This window comes from Equus przewalskii, chromosome 31, assembly GCF_037783145.1.
Source record: "Equus przewalskii isolate Varuska chromosome 31, EquPr2, whole genome shotgun sequence".
In the NCBI taxonomy this organism is placed as follows: domain Eukaryota; kingdom Metazoa; phylum Chordata; class Mammalia; order Perissodactyla; family Equidae; genus Equus; species Equus przewalskii.
The window spans coordinates 28,943,589-28,967,878 of record NC_091861.1 but is presented as its reverse complement, the minus strand read 5'-3'; the positions used below and the strand labels follow the sequence as shown (position 1 = coordinate 28,967,878).

At 45.7% G+C, this 24,290-nt stretch overlaps 1 protein-coding gene across 5 annotated transcripts in view; it reads right to left on the bottom strand.

Moving 5' to 3' along the window:
- IPO9 (importin 9) overlaps positions 1-24,073 on the bottom strand; it is a 46,646-nt gene extending 22,573 nt beyond the window's left edge. The window contains exons 1-15 of one of the 5 annotated variants that reach the window (XM_070602377.1): positions 23,435-23,718; positions 21,459-21,575; positions 20,185-20,314; positions 19,542-19,651; positions 9,720-9,781; positions 9,419-9,505; positions 8,491-8,692; positions 4,634-4,722; positions 3,761-3,847; positions 3,092-3,211; positions 2,900-3,000; positions 2,648-2,706; positions 1,922-2,073; positions 1,121-1,219; positions 89-195 (exon numbers count right to left, since the gene is read on the bottom strand). In XM_070602377.1, coding sequence (XP_070458478.1) covers positions 89-195; positions 1,121-1,219; positions 1,922-2,073; positions 2,648-2,706; positions 2,900-3,000; positions 3,092-3,211; positions 3,761-3,847; positions 4,634-4,722; positions 8,491-8,551 — 875 coding nt within the window. In that variant the 5' untranslated portion in view covers positions 8,552-8,692; positions 9,419-9,505; positions 9,720-9,781; ... (2 more) ...; positions 21,459-21,575; positions 23,435-23,718. Of the gene's footprint in view, positions 1-88; positions 196-1,120; positions 1,220-1,921; positions 2,074-2,647; positions 2,707-2,899; positions 3,001-3,091; positions 3,212-3,760; positions 3,848-4,633; positions 4,723-8,490; positions 8,693-9,418; positions 9,506-9,719; positions 9,782-19,541; positions 19,652-20,184; positions 20,315-21,458; positions 23,719-23,828 lie in introns of those variants that run through there. The other 4 variants (XM_070602375.1, XM_070602373.1, XM_070602374.1 and 1 more) reach the window with 4 other exon arrangements.
- Positions 24,074-24,290: the final 217 nt, after the last annotated feature.

The window sequence follows — 24,290 nt, the reverse complement described above, 5'->3', positions numbered from 1 at the left end:
AAAACAGATAATTGAAAGCACGGGTCTGCCTGCCTCAGACCTGACGCCCAGAACACGCTCAGGTCAAGCACCTGCCGCTCACTCTTACCAGTGCTCAGTGCCGCTGCTTCTGTTTTGCTCAGCTTCCTGTAAATGCCGAGTGGCCGCGGCAGCCAGGGCTGCTGCGCTCTCGTTCTGGAAATCAGTGGCCACAGCCTAGGAAGAGAGGGGAGGGGCTGATAAATCTGTTTGCACAACTCAATCCCATTTTAATGGCAAATTGCAAATTGAATTGCAAACTCTTCCACATATATTTCCTAAGCACTGACTGGGTATATTAAAAATACGACTCCTATTAGAGTTCAGGGTCTCTAATGAAATTAAGCAGCATCTGTATTTCTGCAGTGCCCACTCCTTATAAAGCTAACAAAATGTACAGCTCCCTTTGGCTCTATTTGGCCGAGTCTAAGTGAGCAATGATAGATTCAGCTTTGGATGACAATAGACCAGATATTCATTCCCTGGGAGCCTGACTGTGGAAAAAAACACTAATCTCTTAATTGAAACTTATTGTGAGCTTTCACAGGTGCCCTAGAAATACTAGAGGACAACGAGGATATTCACCAACACTGAGAACAAACCTCCCACCCAACAGGCAGCAGGTGGCATAGAACTGTCCTTCACAGAACGTCACAGAGCTCTCCTGTCAGACAGCTCCATGCTCCACCCAGAGCCAAAGAGAACAGGAGCAGATAGCTGGGTGTTTACTTCTCAGCAATCTGATTTTTTTAAGTTTGTCCACCTCTGGTTTGTGCTACAGATTCTTGCTGAAGAGTGGATTAACTGAAATGTTCCTGCTTCGACCACCCTTACTCATCAGAACACTTTATCCTCTGCATGTTTTCACATCTACAACTTTTACATTTAATATTTACATGTAAATTAGAACCAGGAGCGATGACTTTGGAATTCCTGAGTTTCAAAACCTTCATTTGAGATGCTCTCTTGTTATCCCCCAAAAGGTCGGAGATAAAGTCACCCAACAACACTGCTCAGCTTGGGTGAGATGTCTAGAAAGGAGAGGGAGACCTCAGGTGACTGATGAGGGTTATTTGGCGGGAAGGTCAGGGAAGCCTCTTACCAGCACGAGGTCTTGAGCTGCAATCCTAACGGTGTAGGAGAAAGTGTCGTCATCTTCATCTTCCACAAACTGCTGGGGGTTGGCCGTCCATACTTTAATCTGAAAGGAAGACAAAGTTAGGGCTCTGAGTTCATATGTTCTTTTTTTTCATCAATAGACACAAAACTTCAACTTTCTGTTTTTATCTTGAACAGAACTCTTGCCTCAAACGTCGTTTCTTTTGGATGTATAGAAGCAAACGCGTCACCAAAGCAAGCAGCAGAGGCTACTGCTCTCTAGCAGACACTGTCTTAGAATTTGGCCGATTACTAGCTCTGTGCTACTGCCGATCAACTGTTCTTCCTTGACAGATCAATTTTCTGAATATATTAGGTCTGATGGGCTAGTCGGTATGGAAATTATGTCCATTCCTGCGCTGTTTCTATAAGAGAGGCATTGTCTTGTTTTCTAATGCTCTCTTCTGGTCTAATGATCCACCGACTAGGCTAACGATCTGATCTCCACATTTCACTATTGATAAAGAAGGAACAGGTTTCTTCTGGACATCAGGGTCTTTGGTTAGTGGCCCCATGAAGGTAAAAGGGCAAGCATTCGGAAAGCCCAATTACCTAACAGAGGAGTGGGCAAAAGCCCAACACCCAGGGACGTGGCAACGAAACGACATCACAGCTTTCCTAGAGCTTCCGATCACGTTACTCTAGTGTCTGTTTTTAGAAATAAATTGTCCACTCGACCTAGATCTCACTTTCAAGTTGCCCTCTCCAAAGACGAGCTGGTAACTGTCTCCCAAATATCATTTACCTGCTCCTCAGTGATTTGCATGTATAGGATAATATAGTAAATCAACTCAGGCAAGGCTTTCTTAACAGTGCTTTTGAATTTGCTATTTTCTAGCAGAGCATGGACAAATTCAAAAATGCTGAAGACGAGATTTTCAAAGCCCAGGACTTCACCTACAGGAAATACACAAGAGAAGATTTTAATGACATGGAAGCATGTATGCTAGAAATGAATTATATTATCTTTATAAATTCATGAGTATTTTAAGTACTTGCTAATTATTATTCCCAAGGCAATGGAAGAGGGGGCTGAGGAGTCAGAGAAAGGAACTTTGAGGATACTAAATACTCTTCATTTTTCAAGTAAGAGAAGCAGAAACACTGAATACATTTTCCAGTATGACTGTTTTTGATCTGCAATACTTAAAAATATTAAAACAGAAATGAAAGTACCATCATCTGGGACTCCCAAATTAAAATACACAAAATGCTGGAAGCAGCCTGGATTAGATGGCCTTTAAGGTATCTCTTCCAACTCAGAAATTTTATGATTTTATGAGATTTACGCAGATTAAAGATTTTCAATTTCTCATTTCCCCACATCCAAAATGCTGAAAGGAAACTCAATTAGAAACTCACTTCAGAGAGCGAAGCCTCTAAGTTCTGCTTTTTTCTGTCTCTCGCTTTTCGTTTCCCAGATCCCTTTTCTCTCTAGGTGGTGTCTGTTACGATCAGATAAACTACATACCATCGGAATCCACAGGGTCTTCCACTTCCTCCGTGTAATTTACTTCTGTCCTCACGTAAGTATGATGAAGAGTAAAGAAACAGAATTTGGAGTCTGCTTTATAGACATTCTAAAGGGAATGTTACACATTCCTACACTGAGAGTAGATACTTAAAAATCTCATTTAAAAACTGGGACCACACGAATGCAAGAGCCAGGGCTAGGCCCCCGCTCGGGCGGCAGCAGGTCCCTCGAGCTTTCTGGAAAGGATATAAAGCGGCGCTCTCAGTGAGGGTGTTCCACACAATGGGCAGGATCTGCTGCATGGAGGACACCATGTGCTTGGGGAAGTTTTTCACCAGGGCCGTCACTGCCTGAGACGCAAAGAGAAAAAGACCCGAGAGGAGCCAGCGATTACGACCACCCGCTCGAACCCCACGTGTCTCAACGGGAGCTCGCGTTTACCTTGAGGACTTCCATCTTGAAGCCGCTGTCGGACGTGGGGCCATCGGGTGTCTGGAGGGCCTGCACGAAGGCCTCCGTGAACTGCTGCACCACAGGGAAGATCAGCACTTTGGCTGCCCCCTGAAAACACAGCCCGGTCAGCACAGGACGCCGCTCCTCAGCGGCTGCACCGTGCACATCCCACACCAAGACCTGGGGCTCTGAAGGTCTCCTCAGGCTCAGGTTCCAAGCAGAGGGTGGAGCTACAAAGTCGCTGGAGGGCTTGTTCAGGTTTCACTTTCCTTATCTAACATCCGCGGTGCCTCACCAGGGCCTCTGAAAAGCTATTCTGTAAGACCAGCTTTTCCAAACTGCCTCTGAATCACAGGGGTCAGGTTTTCAGCTGGCTCTGTTTCCCAGGAGAGGCGACAAGAGCGTGCTAAGGTTCTGGGTGGCGACTGGTATGAAAAGGATGCACGGTAAGATGCTACAAGAAACAAGCCTCGAGCAAAAGGAAACTAAGCTATAGACAAATGAAAAATTTAATCAAAATGCTAAATGTATCCCCCACACTGGTCAGTGTACATCCTGGCAGTGCCGTAATGAAATGAGTCGCTGTTTCGTCCACAAAGGAAGGCGGCAGTGAGGACTTCAAGGCAGGAAGTGCTGCTGACCCAGAGGTTCACGTACCTTTTCCAGTTCCTCCATGTTACAGATCATATGGGCACAAGTGGTAAAAATCTCCACAGCTCGGGAACGGGTTCGAATACCATACACCTGGGGAAAGTTACAGCACAGCCATGACATGCGGTGTGCTTGCGTGTCTGTGACTAGGAGAGAAACTGTGACTACTCAGTCCTGACATGGGACTGGATTCCCGAGAGACGGGACATGCCACCCACTCCTGCCCAGGAGCCAGACCTCTTCAGTAACTCAGAGAAGGAAAGGCAGCACAGTGTTAGAACTTACTGCAAAGAGCCTTACACATAAGGCTTCTGTGGGCTGATGTGATTAAAAACATTAGGGGGGGACTGCCTGAAATCCCAATATGGCTAATGTATTTCTTTCATAACACAGACCCTTGGCTAGGATCAGACAGGAAGTCAGGAGGTGAAAACACTCCCCACCAGGCACTCACATTGTATTGTGAAAGAGTTACCATTCACATACACACTAATCAAATACGTATACAGAATATTAAGGGCCTATTCTGTGCTATGCGGTGACAGGCCGCCTCCAAATACAGAGCCGAGGTGAGAGCTTAGACGGGATGTCTCCAGGAGAGGCTGCAGGGAGCATGAGGCACTAGGTCCTTATGGCTCCAGGGCGTCAGGAAGCACGAGACATGTGAAGACAGGCTGCAGCTACTGCACTCTTATGTCAACGGCTCGCCCTTGCAGTCCTAGGTGAAAGGCCTGGGGTTCACCCAGGTTCAGCTCATCTGGCTCAGCTCTACCTTCAGTACGGGCCAGCAGCAACACGACAGCCCCCACCCTGTCAGGGGGGGCCGAGCAGAGCCCGAGCAGCCCTCACTCACTGTGACCCAGGAGCCGAGACGCATACCTCCGCCATCGTGAAGATCTTATACATCTCTGGCAGAATGACAGGGGCAACGAGTGGCATCTGTGTGTCTGTTACTTCTCGAGTGAATTCTACAAACAAAAAAGTAGTACTGTAAAATGAAATATTGCTTTATAAAGACATGAAGTGTGAAAATTTTCAAAGTGCTTTTAGGTGGCGGTTCCCAAACAAAAAGCACCCAGGTAAAGCTGGTGGCCTGGTGGCCTCGTCCCGGGGAAGAACAAGCAGCAAGAATTCCTGCTTATCTGTTAGAAGGGGAAAGAGAACAATATGCAGACGAGGAAAATACATGAGATTAAGAAAGAAAAGCTTTACAGAAATAGTGGAAGACAATCTGTAACAGAACTGTGTAAAAGTCCTTGTGAGGCCACCTTAGGAAAATTCTGTATTAATCTGGCTTGTGGCCACGTGTCAACACTGAGAGGCACTTCAAGGTCTCTCACCTCTGGTTCCACGTGCAACACTCCCCCTCAGCGAGCTGTCTTAAGGCACATAATGAAACACGTGCAGACAGACTGGGCTCCACCGCCACCCTGCACAGTGAGCGACATTTACTGACCCAGAGTTAGAGGCTGCTGCTCATTGTAACACACGGAATTTCTCCCATGTGAACGTGGCAAAAAGCAGCCTATCCATGGAATGAGACTTGAGGAAGGCAAGGGAAATATGGGTCACGCCATTTCTTCACTTCCAAAAACACGCCCACAAAGCACTGCGACAGCGTGAAGGCCCTAGAGTTTTCGTGTTACTAAGTGGGGGAATACGAGCCCTTGAGTTCCAAAGTCTGCTCATCCTCTTGGCTCTCCCACATTATCACTGTAAGCATGGAGCTAGTCAACTGGGATGTATTTCAGGAGGATATACAGCTAGAAGTACAAGGTGGCAGTTTCCAGGTTAATACATCCTGCAAATCTCAGCAGTATCAACCACCGGAAGTCAGACGAAGACCAAATAGCCAGGGCTGTCTTCTTTACTAGCTGTGGTTACTTCCCGAAGAACAAATTCTGAACTTTGAACAGTGAGTGAGTGTTCTATTTTATTTAGAAATCCAACGAAATTAGTCCAAAGAAATACAATGGGTGGCATATTAGTGAAGTTTTATGAAAAACGCAGTATAATTTAACTCTACTAATAAAGTCCTTAACCACATTTTTCACTCTCCTATATCATTCCAAACAGTCTCAATTTATTAAGACTTTACAAGCTTAAGTCCAAAATAAGTTTCCTGAGGTCACTCAGCAAGTCAGAAGCAGCCTGGGACACCAGCAACATCTGTCTCCAACTATCTTTGAGACTGAAGAAAAAGTTGTAGCTTGTGGATCAACATTTCAAGGCTTAGCTGCTGTGTTTGCATTTCCTTCACACCACCAGTCTTCACTCATTCTCTGTGATAAACAGGTAAGTTTGACAGGAAGCCTTATTAAAGGGAGACGGGTCCGGTGTCCTGACAAACCCTGAAGAGACGCCGTGCCGTCCTCCTGCAGGGCTCCTGTGCATACGCCGTGCCGTCCTCCTGCGGGGCTCCTGTGCATACGCCGTGCCGTCCTCCTGCGGGGCTCCTGCGCATACGCCAGTGCCCTGCTGTCCTCCTGCGGGGCTCCTGTGCATACGCCAGTGCCCTGCTGTCCTCCTGCGTCCGAGCGGCTGCTGTGTGAGTCCAATCTCCCCTCCCCTGAAAGCGTCTGCAGCGGCTTTCTGGGAATGGAGGTGGCGGCTAATGCTCCACGGCTGCTGACTCCACCACAAAACGAGACACATGTCCCCAGTTCTTCCCTGTGCTGACAGCAGGGATTTGCTCCGGCAGGCACAGCAAAGGCTCTTCAGCATCCCTACTACAGTAAACGTACAGCCACCTTTTCCCTCCAGGTTTTGCAAAAAGAAGCTGAACTTTGTGTTGGAAGACTGGAAGCAGTAGGCTTCCTTTCCTCGGTAGAAAACATATCTGTTAACTGACACTTGGGCACCATAAAGCTGTAAATAAAGAATCCTAGAAGGTTAATTCCACGGAGAGGAGTGTGTGAAGTCACCTGAATAATGAGTCATATAAGGGACACAAGGAAGATCTGAGCAAGGAGCATTTTGATCTTTTTGCTAAGTCTGCTCTACACCCTGAGCACCTGTCACAGAGAATCAGTAAGAATACAGTGGATACTACTGTGTATTTATCCAAAGAACTTGAAATCAATAATTCAAAGAGACTTATTCACCCCTATGTTCACTGCAGCATTATTCACAATAGCCAAGACATGGAAGCAACGCCAGTGCCCATGAACTGAAGAATGGATAAAGAAGATGTGGTATATATATATACAATGGAATACTACTCAGCTATAAACATAGGCAAAATCGTCCCATTTGCAACAACGTGGATGGACATTGTGGGTCTTATGTTAACTGAAATAAGGCAGACAGAGAAAGACAAACACTGAATGATTTTACTCATATGTGGAAGACAAACACATGGATAAAGAGAACAGATTAGTTATTACCAGAGGGGAAGGGGGCTGCGGGTGGGCATAAGGGGTAAAGGGCACATATATATGATGACAGATAAAAATTAGACCATTGGTGATGAGCATGATGCAGTCTATACAGAATACTGGTAAATAATAATGTACACCTGAAATTTCACAATGTTATAAACCATTATGATCTCAATAAAATTAAAAAAAAAAAAAAAAGAATACAGTGGGTAGTTCCAAAAGGCAGCTGGGGCATGGGAAGCGGGGTTTGAAACAAAACAAGAGGAGGCATTTGCTTCTGGACACAGAATTGATATTATCTATCATCAGTAGTACACGGACAGTAAAATTGGGCCCAGAGGCCAAGTTCAGTCAACTGAGATTCAGAAAGAGTAGAAACAGCATTCACACCTAGGTAAGAATACATTTCAGGTAAGCCAGCAGACCCTAGAGAAAGAGTAAGATGTGGGGGGCCTTCCACAAACCCACATGAACTAGGATTTCCAAAACATCAATACAAGATGGCTCATGTCCAGGTAACGATGGAGTCTTTGAAGCTGAAATACTAGTGACTTCATCTAGGGGCACAGGGACCAGGGCAGAAGTGGAAAAGACTGGGAGGCTCGGCTACCCAGAGGGATACAGGAAACAGGTCTGGGAGGGAAGGATAATGCCAAGCTTAGAAAGATGTCCACCACATCCGTGGACTGAAAGCTCAAGTACTTTTACCAACCTCTGAGAACAGAAATAAAGAAAAGACACCACAGACCACACATTCTCTAAACCGGCCAAACGAAGGCCAGGGTGATACGCAGCTATGCTGTTTTTACCTTCTTTCTTGTGCTTCTATAACAATTCTGTTTGACTATTCTTAACTTTGCCTTGGCTGAACTAAGTGGAAAAGTAACATGTAATAACGAGGACAATCACAATGGCTAAAATCTGCTGAGCGCTCACCACACATCAGTTACGTAGGCAGATTAGCTCACTTAAAGCACCAAAAGCTCCTTTGAGCAGATACTACCACTATCTTAACTTCATACACGAGGAAACTCAGGCTCAAGAGACTAGGTGACTGGGGTGAAGGCGAAGCCAGAATATGAACTGAAATCTGAGTGCGCAAGCACGATGCTATCGCTCCATCCTTAAGTGGTAAGGTGTGGTAGCAGGAGAAGCACTCTACCAACTTAACTCCCAGGAAAGGGTCAACGGAGTAGGACAGACACAGAGATAAAAAACCAGGAGGCAGGGGCAGCACCAGGGAGAGCTATAACCTTCAGTCCCTACTGCTCAGAGCTGCTCTGTTACAGAGCGTCTTCTAAGCCTTCTTGTTACTTGGGATCCAAGTAGCAACACCAGGGAAAAGGCTTCCCATACCTGTCAGCACGCGCATGGCTCCATGGACTGCATTCAAGTCTCCGCTCACCAACATCTCCATGAGCAGGTTGAAGAGCTGGGGCCAGGCGTCAGGCCAGTCCCAGTGGGCGATGGCAGACACTGCATAGGCCACGCTGGAGCGCACCTTGCTTATTGATTCTCTCAACCCGTTGGGCAAGAGCTCCCGGATAACAATTTTCGCCTGCAGAGGAAAAAGCCCACCTGCCATTACACCAGGTTACTAGTGACGGCATATCTATCAAAAACTCCAATATATAAACTTGACAAATAATTAACCCAGAGAGTTCATCTGTGATCACTGAACTTACGCTGTCCATTACATTAGCCACCAGCTACAGGTGGCTGTTTAAATTCAAATTACTTAACACGAAATAAAATTAAAAATCCAGTTCCTCAGTTTCACTAGCCACATTCTAAGCGCTCAGCACCCATATGTGGCTCGTAGCTATTGAACTGGACAGCACAGATACAGAGCATTTCCATAACCGTGCAGAGTTCCAACGGACAGCATTGCTCTAGACCATACATCTCAAAATTTCTTGGGGGCACAGAATGGTTGGACAGCACTGCTCTAAGCAGAAACAGTATTTCACTTCATCCTCAAACAACTCTTTAAAGTTGGAATTTTAATTCTAATCTTAGGTGTTTAGGAAATGAAAGCTTCGAAGTTAAAGTGCATCTCCAGTATCTCACAGCTAGTACCAGGCAGAACTAGCATTTGAACACAGATCCCCTGATACCTGAGCTCCCTTGTCTACAGCATGGTGCCCAGAATGCCAGCTACCAATCATCTCCCTTTCTGTCTAGTCTTTAGATTGCTCCACGTTGTCCAAGAATGTTGCAGCCCAATCCCTTAAGACGGCTCCTCCAGTCTCTGTAGGCAGACTCACCAGGTAACTCTCCTTACCCTTTCTGTAGTTTCCGGAGGCCTAAACTTCTCTGATTGGGCACACCAGTGCGTCTCCACATATTGCTTCAAAATGACTGATGCCAGCTGTGAAGAGAATAAGCCAAGTAGTACAGCAAGGAAAAGACTTTCTTCACATATAAAAACTATATACCCCGCCTGATACATTCATTTGAAGTATATCTAAATCTGGCACACAATCCTAACTTATTTATAAGTTGGTCTTATTCTGTCTCTTTGCCATAAGTTTCATTACCAAGTAAAGAGAAATCACGTAGAAATTGGGCTAGTCTGGACTTACCTGACGAATCGCCAGTGCCCCCTGGGGATCTACAGTCAGCTCTGCCAGGTGAACACCAAATTCTGAAAGAGAAAATTTTACTCTGAGTCTAGGAGCACTCAGGAAAGACATAGCAATTTACTGAGCTCTAACCCTGAGGCCAAGAAGAGAGACTTCAGAGAGGAGCTTGATCCACTGCTTCTAAAAGTGCTAACAGCTGCTAAGATCGACTCCTCCAAGTAAGAGAAACCGGCTGGCCGGCAGGGCACAGCTGCTTGCACCCAGCAGTCCCAGCACCCTCTTATTTTCTCCAACTACTGCAGAGCTCCTTCAGCCATCTTCTCTTCCAAGATGGCAAACGCTTCCTCTTAGACGATGTACGCAGTGTCTAACTGAAACCAGTACTCTCTCACCCCAAAGAAAAACTAAAAGCAGTGATATCAAGAGTTGCCCAGATATACACCACCAGATAAGAGATGATTAAGTGTAAGAAAATCTGGCTTTAACAGGCTTAGTCCTGAGAATATACTGCTGTTAAGTAAACAGTTTCCAATAAGCAATGTAAGCAGTAATCTTGGAATGCATACTGGGAGAGTAGAAACAACTCTTACTCCCAAATTAAAATTTAGATCCCTCAATGCAATCTCTATCAAAATCCCAATGATGTTTTCTGCAGAAACAGAAAAATCCATCCTAAAATTAATATGGAATCTCAATGGATCCTGAGTAGCCAAAATAATCTTCAAAAAGAAGAACAAAGCTGGGTGACCCACACTTGCTGATTTCAAAACTTACTACAAAGCTACAGCAATCAAAACAAGGTGCTACTGGCATAGAGAGAGACGTATAGATCAAGGGAATAGAACAGACAGCCCAGAAACAAACCGTCGCATATGTGATCAAGTGATTTTTGACAAGGGTGCCAAGACCATTCAATGGGGACAGGACAGTATTTTCAACAAGTGGCGCTGGGGAAACTGAATATCTACATGCGAAAGAATGAAGGTGGACTCTCACTCACACCATATACAGAAATTAACTCAAAATGGATCAAAGACCTAAATAATGTAAGACATAAAACAATAAAACTCTTAAAGGAAGCATAGGACAAAAGCTTCATGACAGTGGATTTGGCAATGATTTCTTGGATATGACACCAAAAGCAGAGAAAGCAACAGAAAAAACAGACAAAATGGACTTCATAAAAATTCTACAATTTTGTGCATCACAAGACACCATCAACAGGTAAAAAGGCAACCTATGGAATGGGAAAAAATATTTGCAAAGTATAAATCTGATAATGGATTAATATCCAGAACCCCTGAAATTCAACAACAAGCAACATGACTCAAAATGGGCAAAGGACTTGAATAGATATTTCTCCAAAGAAGACACATGAATGGCCAATTAGCACATGAACAGATGCACAACATCACTAACCATCAGGGAAATGCAAATCAAAGCTATGCGATAACATCTCATACCCACTAGGATGACTACTATCAAAAAAACCAGAAACCAAGTGTTGGTGAGGATATGGAGGACCTGGAAGCCTCGTGCATCGCTGGCGGGAATGTAAAATGCTACAGGTGCTGTGGAGAGCAGTACAGCGATTCCTCGAGAAATGAAAACTAGAATTACCATGCAATCCAGCAAATTCCACTTCTGGGTACATACCCCAAAGAACTGAAAGCAGGATCTCAAAGAGATAATTGTATACCCGTGTTCACAGTAGCATTACTCACAATAGCTAAATCGTGGAAGCAACCCAAGTGTCCACCGACAGACGAACGGATAAGCAAAACGTGGTACATACATACAATGAAATATTATTCAGTCTTTAAAAGGAAGGAAATTCTGCGATATGCTACAACAACTGCTACAATGGAGGAATCTTGAGGACATTATGCTAAGTGAAATAAGCCAGTCATGAAAAGACAAATACTGTATGAGTCCACTTACATGAGGTACTTAAACATAGTCAAAATTATAAAGACAGTAAGTAATGGTGGTTGCCAGGGGCCGGGGGAGAGGAAAATGGGGGGGGTTATTGTTTAATGTGTATAGAGTTTCAGTTTTACAAGATGAATTATGGGGATGGATGGTGGTGTTAGTTATACAACAACGTGAATGTCTTTAATATCACCGAGCTGTGCACTTAAACACGGTTAAGATGGTAAATTTTAGGTTAAGCGTATTTTACCACAATAAAAAAACATTTAAAAATTTAGATCTAATTTACACTTGGAAAGGAGTCACTTATCCAATACTTACTTGTGAAAAAAGGAAGAAGAATGTAAGGCCAAGAGAGCATCACAATGTTCACATCTCACATTCTAGGGCCACGCTATCCAATATGGCAGCCATGAGCCACAAGTGGCTGCTGTGCACAGAAACGTGGCTAGTGAACTGACAGGAGCTATAAATGCAACATATACACCAGACCGCAAACTTAGCGTGAAAACAAAATAGTGTAAAATATCTTAATGTTTACAAAGATTAACTACTGAAATACTTTGCATACATTAGGTTAAATGAATAAAGTATTAAAAAATTAAATTTCCCTGTTTCTTTTTACCTTTTCAATATAGCTACTTGAAAATGTAAGATTGTGCATGTGACTCTCATTGTATTCCTACGGGACAGCAGCATTCTGGCAGCTTTCACACCTGCTTGGGGTGGCAAGTGCACAGGTTACACAGGCTCATCCCTCCCATCTGGAGGGAGCCACTGAGTGTGTAGGTTCAAATCCTGGAGCTACTATGTCTGACCTTAGGCAAGTCACTTTTCCTTTCTAAACCTCAGCGTCCTCATCCACAAAAGAAGGACAATGGTATCTAGTGATAAAGCAGTCCGTGAGGACTGAAAGATACAATGCATGTCAAGTACTCAGCACAATGCCTGGCACAGTAAAAACTTTAAAAATCAGTTATTGTGCTATTATTATTTTTATTGCTACCAAGAAGACATTGTTTGGCTTCCTGTCTATGTAACAAACGCTACTTTCTATGGTAAGTCTAACTACCATGTCTGGATTCCACAGAACAGCCATCCAAAGGGCACTTATGCAACAGAAAAGTCCATATCGAGAAAAAGTTGTTCCATGCAGTTTCATGTCCAAGGCCTATCCAAGTAAACAGGTTAAAAACTACTGAAAATGACCCATGTCTGTATTTTTTAAAGTGTTTTATTTTGAAATAATTTTTGGACTTAAAGACAAGCTGATGAATACAGTACACTGAGTTCACGGATGTCCTTCACCCACGTCCCTCTGATGATGACAACTTACATAAGTGCAGCTCAACGATCCAAACCAGGAAACTCACACGGGCAGAGTGCTATTAACTGAGCTACAGACTCGAGCATCTCACAGTTCCCCTACCGTCCTGCTTCTGTCTCAGGTCCAATCCAAGAGCCCACACTTGTGCGACTGTCAGGTCTCCTCAGTTCCTCCAACGTGTACGCGCCCCTCATTCCCTCCTTGTCCTTTGTGACCAGAACACTTCTGATGAGCCATGACAGTTATTTTGTGGAATGTGTGCCTGACTGAAGGTGCCTCACAGTCAGACTGAGGTTGTTCCTTCTCGGCAAGAATATCAGAGCAGTGACGCTGTGCCCTCAGCTATCGTATCAGGGAGTACACAATGTTGACATTTTATTACTGGGAATGTTAACCACGGTCACTTGGTAACGGGGTCTCCAGGGTTTCTCCACTGCAGGGGTCCTGTTTCTCCCTTTGCAACCGATAACAATCTTGGGAGAGATATTATTAGATTATACTAAATGTCCTGTTTCTCTTCAAACTTTCACCCACTGATTTTAGCATCCATCTGTGGATCCTGCCTGCAACAACTGCTACTGTGTTGTCTGCCGAGTGGTGATTCTGTCTTCGATTCTCTTTACATTTATCAATTAATTGCAATTCTTCTACAAGGAAAAACTGTGCCTCCTCCTTTATTTATGCCAGTACAGAGTCATGACGATTTATTTTATCCTATGGGTTTTAACCTAAGGCTATCATTTATTTCGTTGCCCAAATTGTCCCACTTTGGTCGCTGGCAGTCCTGGTTGGCTCCGGTGTACTTCCACATGCTTCCATCCTTTTCCAAGCACTTCCTTATTTTCTGATATCACAAGATATTCTAGGCTCATCTTGTATTTTCTCTGCCTAAGCCCTGGAATCAACTTTTTCTCCAAGGAGCCCTGGTGCTTTATAGTGGAGAACACTATGCAGAAACCAAATCTGGGCGCTAGGTGTGCTCACTGCTACTGGGTGTCACCGGTGCTAGGCCCTCTCAGAGAACAGTGCTGGAAATACATGTACGTATACTAACCTACAGCTACACACAGGCCTGTGCACCAGTCTGCCTGTCCACCCACCCCCCACCCATCATACTGATACCTCAGATGCCAATCCAACACCTCGCAGTTCATTCTACTTTTCTTCCTTTCCTTATTTGTGATTCTTTCTCTGACAGTGAGAAATCTGCCTTTCATTATCTACAATAAATTTACTTATTTGTTCAATCTTAGTATACACATAAACTAATTACAGAACTATTAACCCATACCCTTGTGAAACACAGATATGTTAACTGGAGTACAATTTTTGTGTACAGTTCTTTTTGACATCAGTCTTACAATATGCAGTCAAAACACAATTTTCCAGTTACTTGGATTAGTTCTTTTCTTTGCCAAGACCTAGTAGTCATATTATTCACCTGTACTCCAGTTAGGTTCATTTGTTACCACGTGTGCTGCATTTTGGGTCTCCTCCATTGTCTGACTTTAATTATTCACTTATTTTTATAAAACATTACTATGATTCTCAGAGTCAAAGGTATTCAAAAGGGCATAGTCCAAGAGGCATCGATTCCTCCTGATCCCTATTAACTCCCTTCCACTCTTTCCCCACACCCTCCATGTAGGCAACCAACCAGTTTCTGGTTTAATTTTCCTGTATTTATTTATTTATTTTTTTGAGGAAGATTAGCCCTGAGCTAACATCTGCCACCAATCCTCCTCTTTTTGCTGAGGAAGAGTGGCCCTGAGCTAACATCCATGCCCATCTTCCTCTACTTTATACGTGGGACGCCTGCCACAGCATGGCTTGCCAAGTGGTGCCTAGGTCCACACCTGGGATCTGAACTGGTGAACCCTGGACCGCTTAAGCGGAACATGTGAACTTAACCACTGCGTCACGGGGCCGACCCCTCCGGTATTTCTTTTGCATGAATGAGCAGATATATGTGTATCTTCTTCCATCCTCTTGTTTATATGAAAAGTAGCATATTATAGAGACTCTTTTACACTGTTTTTTTCCCCAGTTAATATTGTATCCTGGAAGTCATTCCAAATCAATTCAGAGATTCCTCATTCTTTGACATAATGTGCCACTGTAGAGACGTACCTACTTTATCCGTCTACTCTCCCACGGATGGGCAGTTGTTCCCAATTTTGTTTTTAAAACAATGTAACGGTAAATAATACTGTGTGGTATGTATTTTTGTATTGTCCAAGGTCTATCCTCAGGGCAGAATCCCATAAGTGGGACTGAGGGGTCAAAAGGCTGGTGCCCACGTGGTGGTGTGAGGTGTGGCCAGACTTTCGTCCAGAAGGATCGTGCCAACTGCATCCCCACTGGCGATGCTGAGAACCCTCCACAGCCTCAGCAACAGACGGTGCCGCCAGACGTGAAAATCTCTGCCGCCTGACAGACGAGAAGTGGTATCTCAGCGCTGTTTTAGTTGGTATTTCTCTAATCACGAGTGACTCTAAACTTGTTTTTGTAACTCCGAGTGCCATTTTGATTTCTTTTTGGGGGGAGGAGGGGTGATTTATCTCCCTCCATTTCTCTACTGGGGTTTCGGTCCTTGGCTTCTCAACTTTTAAGAGTTCTTTATATAGTAAGGATATCATCCTTTTGTCCGTGGTATATACTGTGAAAGATTTCTCCCAGTTTGTCCCAGCTGTCTTTTGACGTTTTATATGGCGCTTTTTGTCATGCAAACAAAAAAAAAGTTTTTACCGTAGTCAAATGGATCAACCTTTTGTTTCACTGCCGCTACACATTGAGACACATTGAGGCACAGTTAGAAGGTCTTTCCTTAGGCCAAGGTTAAAGAAAAACTCACCCGTATTTTCTTCTAGAACTTGTATGGTTTTATTTTTTATTTTTTAATGTTTAGATTCCTAATCCATTTGGAGCTTACTTGTTTAATGGTGCGAGACCCTGATCTAATTCTAAACGGCTACCCAGCTGTCCCAGCACCTTTCATTAAAAAGCACATCTTCACCCCAATGCCCAGAGGCGCCACTTTTACACTAAATCCCAGAGGTACTTGTGTCGCTCTCTGGACCTGCTAGTCTGTCCCACAGCTCCATCTACCCAGCCGTGTGCCAGCGCCATGCTGCTTGCTTTAATTCCAGAGGCTTCAGATGACGTCTTCACGTCTGGTAGAACTGGTCCCCCCTCAGATCTTTCCCTTTCTGTGTTTTGGAGCGATTCCTCCACGTTTGTTTTTATATGAATGTGGGAACCGACCCGTCTGACTCATCTGCCATGCTGAGCTGTGCTGTCAAGCACACTATGTGTCTTTCCATCTGTTCAAGTCCACTTTCAAGTCCTCAGGAGGGTTTAAAGAGTTTTCCCCCGGGGCTGGCCCAGTGGCATAGTGGTTAAGTTCGCACGCTCCGCTTTGGCAGCCCAGTTTGTGAGTTCAGATCCCAGGTGCAGATCTACACACTGCTCATCAAGCCACGCTGTGGTGGCATCCCACATACAAAATAGAGGAAGACAAGAACAGATGTTAGCTCAGTGACAATCTTCCTCAAGCAAAAAGGGGAAGATTGACAACGGATGTTAGCTGAGGGCCAATCTTCTTCACTAAGAAAAAAAAAGTTTTCCCTAATAGGTTCTTGCAAAATTCCTGTTACTTTTATTTCTAAGTATTTAATCTTTTTTGTTGCTATTGTAAATGTTTTTTTTTAAACCACCATTATGTCCTCTAACCTTTCATTGTTTGTGTATATGAAAGCTATTGATTTCTGTATTTTATGTACTGCTACTTTACTGAATTCTTAGAGGCTTAACTCATTCTTATTACACCCTTATTTTAAGCTGCAGTTTTTGAAACAATCCCATAGCATCTACCATTTCACTCAGGAAAGGAGAATTTTTACAAGACCAATGCAAAAGCAGCCACATTCTCTCTAAAGCATTTACTAAGTGATTAAATCACAAGCAAGCACTTGAAACCCGCAGAATACCCTGAAGAGAGCGAAATCCACTCTCGTTCTTAGGGTTAAGACTCTGAATCTGAATCTTGGCTGACTCAGACTCTGGTAAGTCTGTAAAACCCACTCACAGCAGAAGCACACGGGAGGCCAACATCCAGTGCAGTGGAGAAGGTGCCTGATGGTGCGTGTGGAGCCCAATGGAAGGAGGAGCATGCAAGGCAGCGCGCTACCACACTCAGATGCTTGGTGTGCTGGCAGACACCAACTTCACGGCCCCAAATGTCACTGTCTCTGCAGGCGTGGCCTCCCCAGATGCTGTCAACCAATTCTGTGGGCCTTACATGACATCTTCCAGAAAGATCTATGAGTATGTTCATAAATTACACGAGCCACACAGTCTTTTATTTTAAGGCAGTATTTCAGCACTTTTTTGCATGGACCACTGGGATGTGGGTTTTAATGCTCCTGACAAGAGCACAATTTTTGGATCATCACTACAGGGACAAACTAAAATGAGATCAAGATGAACAAAATCTGTAATCATATGGTGTGAAAAAGAAACTGCGGAATAAAATGAGACTTTGTGAACTGAGACTATAAAGCTTAAACAGATCTGAATAATTACTTTTCCAAGAAAAGCACACATCCTGTCACGGTTATGGGGCAACACTGCGGCTCACGGACGGGAAAAGGAAGGCACGCATTCTCCGCAAGTCCACATGGTACCAAGCAGAAGAGCTCCTGCAGCACGGAGACCGGGCAGATGCCACACTCAGCTCCTGCCACAGTCTGGAGTCCTTTCTCCGACCTGAGAACTTCAAGTCTATTCTTTTTAAAGAAAACCTTAGTGTGAATACATTTTTTCCATACCCATGCCAGGAGAAGGTGGCACTCTGGTGACAATGACAGGAGCTGAGAGCTCTTCACTCTACACAATCTTTACAGTAATCTTGTCTAGTAACCTATCAAAGACCACTCCTCAATTTCCACTAATCACTTGGCTTCACACATCACTGAGACTGTAAGGGGTGGTGAAAGAAAGAGATCATCACACGATTAAGGTCCACGTGGGGCCTCAAACCCTAAGCCGACCAGGGTACTGGACCTACAAAGAACACTGTAAGATGGATTTTCCCTGAAAGCTTATTTTCTCCGCAGAGGAAGGAAGAAGCTGGAAAGTTTGAATGACGTGACTCTCTGCTCAAAAGCCTTAATGGGAAAGAGAATCTTCAAAGAACATCATCATCATTAACTAAAGACCAACTTCAAAAAGAGAAGGAATGAACAGAATGGATCTTCTTCTCTGCAGGCTCCCAGTTTCAAATACAGTGACCACATGACGAACTCTGCTTAGGAAACCCAAAAATGTCAAAGACAAAGAACTCATTTGCATTAGGTCACAGGGGGATAAAGGGAGGGGAAATATCAAGTATTTTATTTAAGCCAATTTATCCTGTCTAGACCATACACCCATTAGAAATACCGGGATATCAGTCCCCATAGAAGAGTTTTGTACCATAAAACGTCTAGTTTACTTAAAAGCTGTATGAAGAATTGTTTATGAGGAGTCACAGTGGTGGTGTGGTGTGGATGGTGAACTCTGTGCTGTAAAACTAATGCCCAGAAGGAAAAGCCAGAAAAAATCCTCAAGTTCTCTGACCTGTTTTAAATCTGATCAACACAGTAACTCCCAGCCATTGCTGATTTCTATTAAGTAATGAAAACCCTACTTAGAGATATTCATCTAACAGATTACACAATATTTTTTGAAGAAATAAAACTATATCTGTAAAGAAAAGAGTATTTTCACTTATTTAATGTGTGTTGGGGGATTCCCAGTTTTGCTGACTGGTGTCTAAGATAATTTCTTCAGAAAGTACTAGAAAGAACAGCTGAATAACTTACTTTGGAATGATTACGGCAGGGAAAACACGAGAGACACAGACATACATGGCTGTTTTGTTTTGCTTGGAAAGGGGACCAATTCAGATTACACTACGATGAAGTTAGGCCAAAGGGGAACAGTCCCAAGTGGGTTGTATGAGTTGGCTTTCTAAAGCCATTCTCATCAGGAAATTTACTTTCTCTAGTTCCTTCTCCCAAGGTGAAATAAGGACAGACCCATTCTATTAACCTGGGTTTTCCCCCAACCCCAGGTTCTTGATTATACCTTTAATCCAATCCAAAACAGTACCCTTGACTTCCTTCTAAAATCCTTTGCCCTCTTTCCTTAACTCACTCTGTGGTCCTTTAGTCTTCTGCTCCTCTCTCTTGTCATCCCTTGTCCCCATTCTCTCCTTTCACCCCATTAGGCAAAAGCATTACCTAAGTAAAACTTGGTTTAAAGAGAAGCTCCAAGGAGAGCATGGAGGATAAAGGGTAAGTTCAGAAATGTGCTACTCATCTGCAGGGTCTACTAGAGAGACACGAGACTCGGCAGAGGTTTCGCCGTCAGGAAGCTACCAGAAGGAAAAGTGCGAACAGGATTGCGTGGGGAAGGACGCAGACCTGAGCAGGGCGCTGGAGAAGCCCCGCTTTTCTCATGGGGGTTGGTAAGCACCACAAAATCACAGCTGAAAGGAAAAAGAAAACTCCACCACTGGCCTTTTTCCGAGCGTGGCCGCCTTCCCCTCGGCTCAGTGCCCGCCACATGCCCAGGAGTGCGTCTGGATCCTGGAGGGGCTCCCTTCGCAGGTGACAGTGCTTACGCTATACTGTAAGAGAGCCAGAAAAGTGCCCATGAGAACCAGAAAGCAAACTTCCAGCCATCAGGACCACCTCTCTAGGATCTAAGATGGGGGAATCAACACGGACATCCGGCAGCATCTGAACGCCCGGGCAACCGAGGGGGAGAAGCCCCCTCCCCTGTTGGACATCATGGTGGCGAAGGAAAGAAAAAAATGTACTTTCTGTGACATATCTGCTGTGAGCAAGACAGAAAAGGCTAAGTCAAAGCCAAATGACGGGGAAACATGTCTTCATTCCTAATAGACAAAAAGAGACAACTTAAAGAAGAAAATGACCCAGGGTCTAAATCTAGTTATCTAAGAAAGTCTGTGCTATGCTGGCCTGGAAAATTAAAGCTTGTGATGAAAGCAACTCATTTCACCACTCGAGTGCTGCTGCTCTTAGAGGAAAGTAGAGAGAGAAGGAAAAGAAGGAAAAACTGCATTCTAAGATATAAAAAAAACAGAGCAAAAATACACGAAAAATAAAGAGCTGACACTCTCAAAAGTCATGATCTTACCATACGTCAAACGAAAGCGAGTTGAAGAAGCTGAGTAGAGAACATCAGACTTTGACGGACGAGATCTTTGGCAGTTCATAACCTTTCCAGTCTTTTTAATTACTGTGTTCATAAAATGCTTGATATGACCCTATTCGATAAAATGGAATTAGAAGACTACTACAACAGACCAAAAAGCCTTTTATTTTTACTCTACTAGGCACAGCTAAGTTCCTGCAACCCCTGCTGATCAAACTCACAATCCCAGCCCTCCTAAGGAAAATGAAAGGGTACCAATCATCTCCTGGAATACTGTGTAACACGGAACCTCCACACTTTCAAGTAACGTGCTCCTCAGTTCAGGATGGGGGTGCTGTCTGAAGGAGGTGGTTAGTGGCACCATCTCCTTCTCTAATTAACCTTCTTAAACAGGCTTTCACTATCGGAAAGGTTTTCTGCGTTTCCTTCAGATTCCAACTGACTAAGGAAAATGGCAAACACACGGACTCAAGAAAATCATTGCAGGACTCCAGCTGATGAAATAACCTCTCTTGATCCTTTAGAAACTGACCGACTACACGAGTCAGGTGAACCTCTCTCACAAAGAACTTCCTTGGCTTAAGAGAACAGACTCCCATTCTGGAAAACTGATAAGTAACCATAGGCAAGTTATTTCCTGGAAAACACCAGCTGGCAGACTAAAGGACCAGGGTGTACTCTGGGCTCCAGGAACCCCAATTTTCTAAGATAACTGCTTCTCAAAATCCCCCTACCCCAGAATCTGGTCAGAACACGTCAACCTCTCATCTGTCCATCTAACAGCGAGTTGAAAATTGACTGTCCCTTCCCCCAAAATTAAATTAGAGATTCTGCGACTTAATCCTCAAGACTGGGGTCATCTCCTGGCAGCAAAGGAGGGTGGCATGCCGGTTCATCAGAGGGAACAGACTGGTTAATCTTAACGATCAGTGGGGACCAGTCTCCCATGTGAGGCAAGAATAAATGGCTCACAAACGAAGTGTGGTTATTTGAGGGGACTGAGGGACTAGAAACAACTGGATTTGGTTGTCAACTGACCTTGGGCCTGCAGAACCAAAACAGCATCAAAAGATTACCAGAATACAAATAATAATAGACACCAACCTCCAGATTTCTCATTAACTTCAAGTTTTAAGGAAGCATGTTTCCTAGGACTAGAAAGCAAAGCTTCTTTTACTGGAATACAACTAAAACGTGAAGCAGTTTCAAAGGAGTGGAAACGATTTGTTCACTCATTTGCAAGAATGGCTCCTCACCTCGGCCTGCAGGGGGTTCTAACAGCAGGGGCAACGTCCCGGCAGTTTCATCAGTCAGATGGCTAAATGCTGGCTGGGAAGCCAGGTGCTGGATTCGCACGTAAAGACAGGCAATGGCTAGTGGAGAAGAAACGCCTGACCACGTTAATGAAACCCCCGAGATTCAGACAGCGTAACAGACAGGAGGCGCTCTGGACCCAAGGGCAAAAATAACTTGTTGAAGGCCACAAGAAGAGGAAAGGAGAGCAGCAAGGTACAGTATCTGAGAAATGGGTCACCATCCTCCATCTAAAAATAGGTTACTGAAGGAGGTGAATTTCTATAGTTTTAAATAAACATAAGGAATCAGGCTATTTAAAAACACAAACGGCCTCCAAGGGGTCCAAAGCACCGCATTCAGCTTCAGACTTGATCCAACCCTGTCCACCACATCCTACAGCTGGCAAGCTGTGCGTCCTGCGCCGTCCTCCTAGACCACGGTACCGAGGCCCTTCTGTGTCTCCCAGCACGCACGCCCACAGCACCTTACCAGTAAAGTATTCCCATCAGTGGCCTAGAGCAAACACAAAATTCTGCACTTCTGCTTAATTTTTTATTTCAAGACTCAAAAAACATGAAACGAGAGACTAGAACTTTAAAAAGACCTCAAGGAGTTTCTAACTGACTTTGCTGGATGGGACCATGACAGTGTCTAGGGCTGAAGGGATTAGCACCAAAGTGGGGCTGTTGTTGCATGGTTTAAACAAGAGCCAAGGTCCACCTCTCATAGGAAGGTGCCAGACATGCATTTGGGGCACGAGAAGGTTGGGTATCATTCAGAGAAGGCACGGGACCCTCGACTTTATTCAAGTAGTAACCTGAATGTGATGGGTCCCTTTCTCACTCTTCCTCCTTGCTACCCAAGGGAGGCACAGACATTAACGTGAATCAAGGAATTCTCCTGGGAGGCTGTAATAACTCCTTCAGGTCGATCCACGCACGGGTCTCAAACAGCTTTTTCCTACCCGATGGTTGCTCCTTTCCTAGGGTCTCACCTCGTACAGAACAATGACAACTACAACCAGGCCTTCAAAATGGTCCTTAACCTTTTAGATCCCAAATCTCAATGCATTTCCAACAGACCGAAATTCATTTCCAACAGCTCTTTCACGTTGTGAGAACACAAAATTAAATTTAAGGGAGATTTGTCTTAATTCCTTTTCGTAAAAGTCCTAAGTCCAGTAGCAAGGCCAGCTCGAGGGTTCAGTGTGACTGTCAGACCACGGACAATTTCCTGAATCTCCAAGGAGGCTTTAAGAGGCGGTGGAGACGTCCTGTGGAGCTAGGGGACCCTGAGGATCCGGAGTCCTCCCAGCGAAGCCCTGACCCACCAGCTCGTTTCTTCCATAAAGACCAGGAGGCTTCTCCCTCCTCCTGCTTCAGGATCCCACTGTTCTTTGTGGAGCGGCCCCCGCCTCCCCGGGCCTGGGGAACGGCCCACTCAGCAGGAAGCTGACAGAGCACCCCAAACCCAGAGCTTATTTGCTCCTCCATCACTCTATGACTAGGACAGGAGGATGGGGACAAAGGATCAGAGACTTCCACCACTCTAAGGCCTATCACAGGAGGATGGGGACAAAGGATCAGAGACCTCCATCACCCTAAGGCTTATCACAGGAGGATGGGGACAAAGGATCAGAGACCTCCATCACCCTAAGGCTTATCACAGGAGGATGGGGACAAAGGATCAGAAACCTCCATCACCCTAAGGCTTATCACAGGAGGATGGGGACAAAGGATCAGAGACCTCCATCACCCTAAGGCTTATCACAGGAGGATGGGGACAAAGGATCAGAGACCTCCATCACCCTAAGACTTATCACAGGTGGATGGGGACAAAGGATCAGAGACCTCCACCACTGTAAGGCCTATCACAGGAGGATGGGGACAAAGGATCAGAGACAAAGAATGGTCCGTCCCTCCAAACAGACACGCACACGGAGGCCTTTCCTAAGGGCGAGTTACTGTGAGGTCCGGACGGGGAGCGGCTGCAGGTGCGTTTCCCCGATTTCTCGGAAGATCCGGGAGGAACCACCACCGGCCCGGCTCCGAACTCGGAGGCGGACGCCGGAGCGCAGGCCCGCACTCGGCACGCGCCCCCGAGGCCCTGCCCCTCCGCTTCCCTCGCCCGGGCGGGACCCCGCAGTGGGGACGGGGAACAGGGTCCCGACTCGGCCACACTCGGAGGGCCGCCCGCCCGGTCGCGGCCCCATCACCCCCCGGCTCCGCCCCGACCCTCCCCCGGCGCCTCCCTCGCGGGGCCGGAGCCTCCCGCCCGCCCTCCCTCCCGCGCGGCGCAGGGCCCTCCTCGTGACGGCCGCCCTCACTCACCCTCCGTCACCTCCAGCACCTTGATCTGCTCCTCGGCCGCCGCGCGCACCTCCTGCACGGGCGACAGGATGCCGGTGAGCGTCTCCACCAGCGCCTCCTTCAGGCCCTGCGCCACCGGGCCCGGCAGCCCCGACGCCGCGCCCGCCGCCGCCGCGGCCGCCATCTTTCCTCCTCAGCCCGCCAGCCCGCCGGGGCCCGCCGCCCGACGACGGCTCCCGCGCGCGGCCAATCCGCGAAGCCGCGCCTGCGCACGGAGGCGGCGGGAGCGGTCGGGGCGGGGCGGGCGTCCGGGCCTCCGTCGAGAGCGCCCCCTGCCGCCCGGACGAGAACTGCACCCTGCTCCGCGGGGATCGCTGGGGATTGACGAGACCGCGGGGCCCCAGAGAGGCGAGGGGGCTTCCTGAGGTCCAACAGCGCGTGCCACGTGACCTCAGATTCACGGATCTTTCGGGTGTTGGGAGA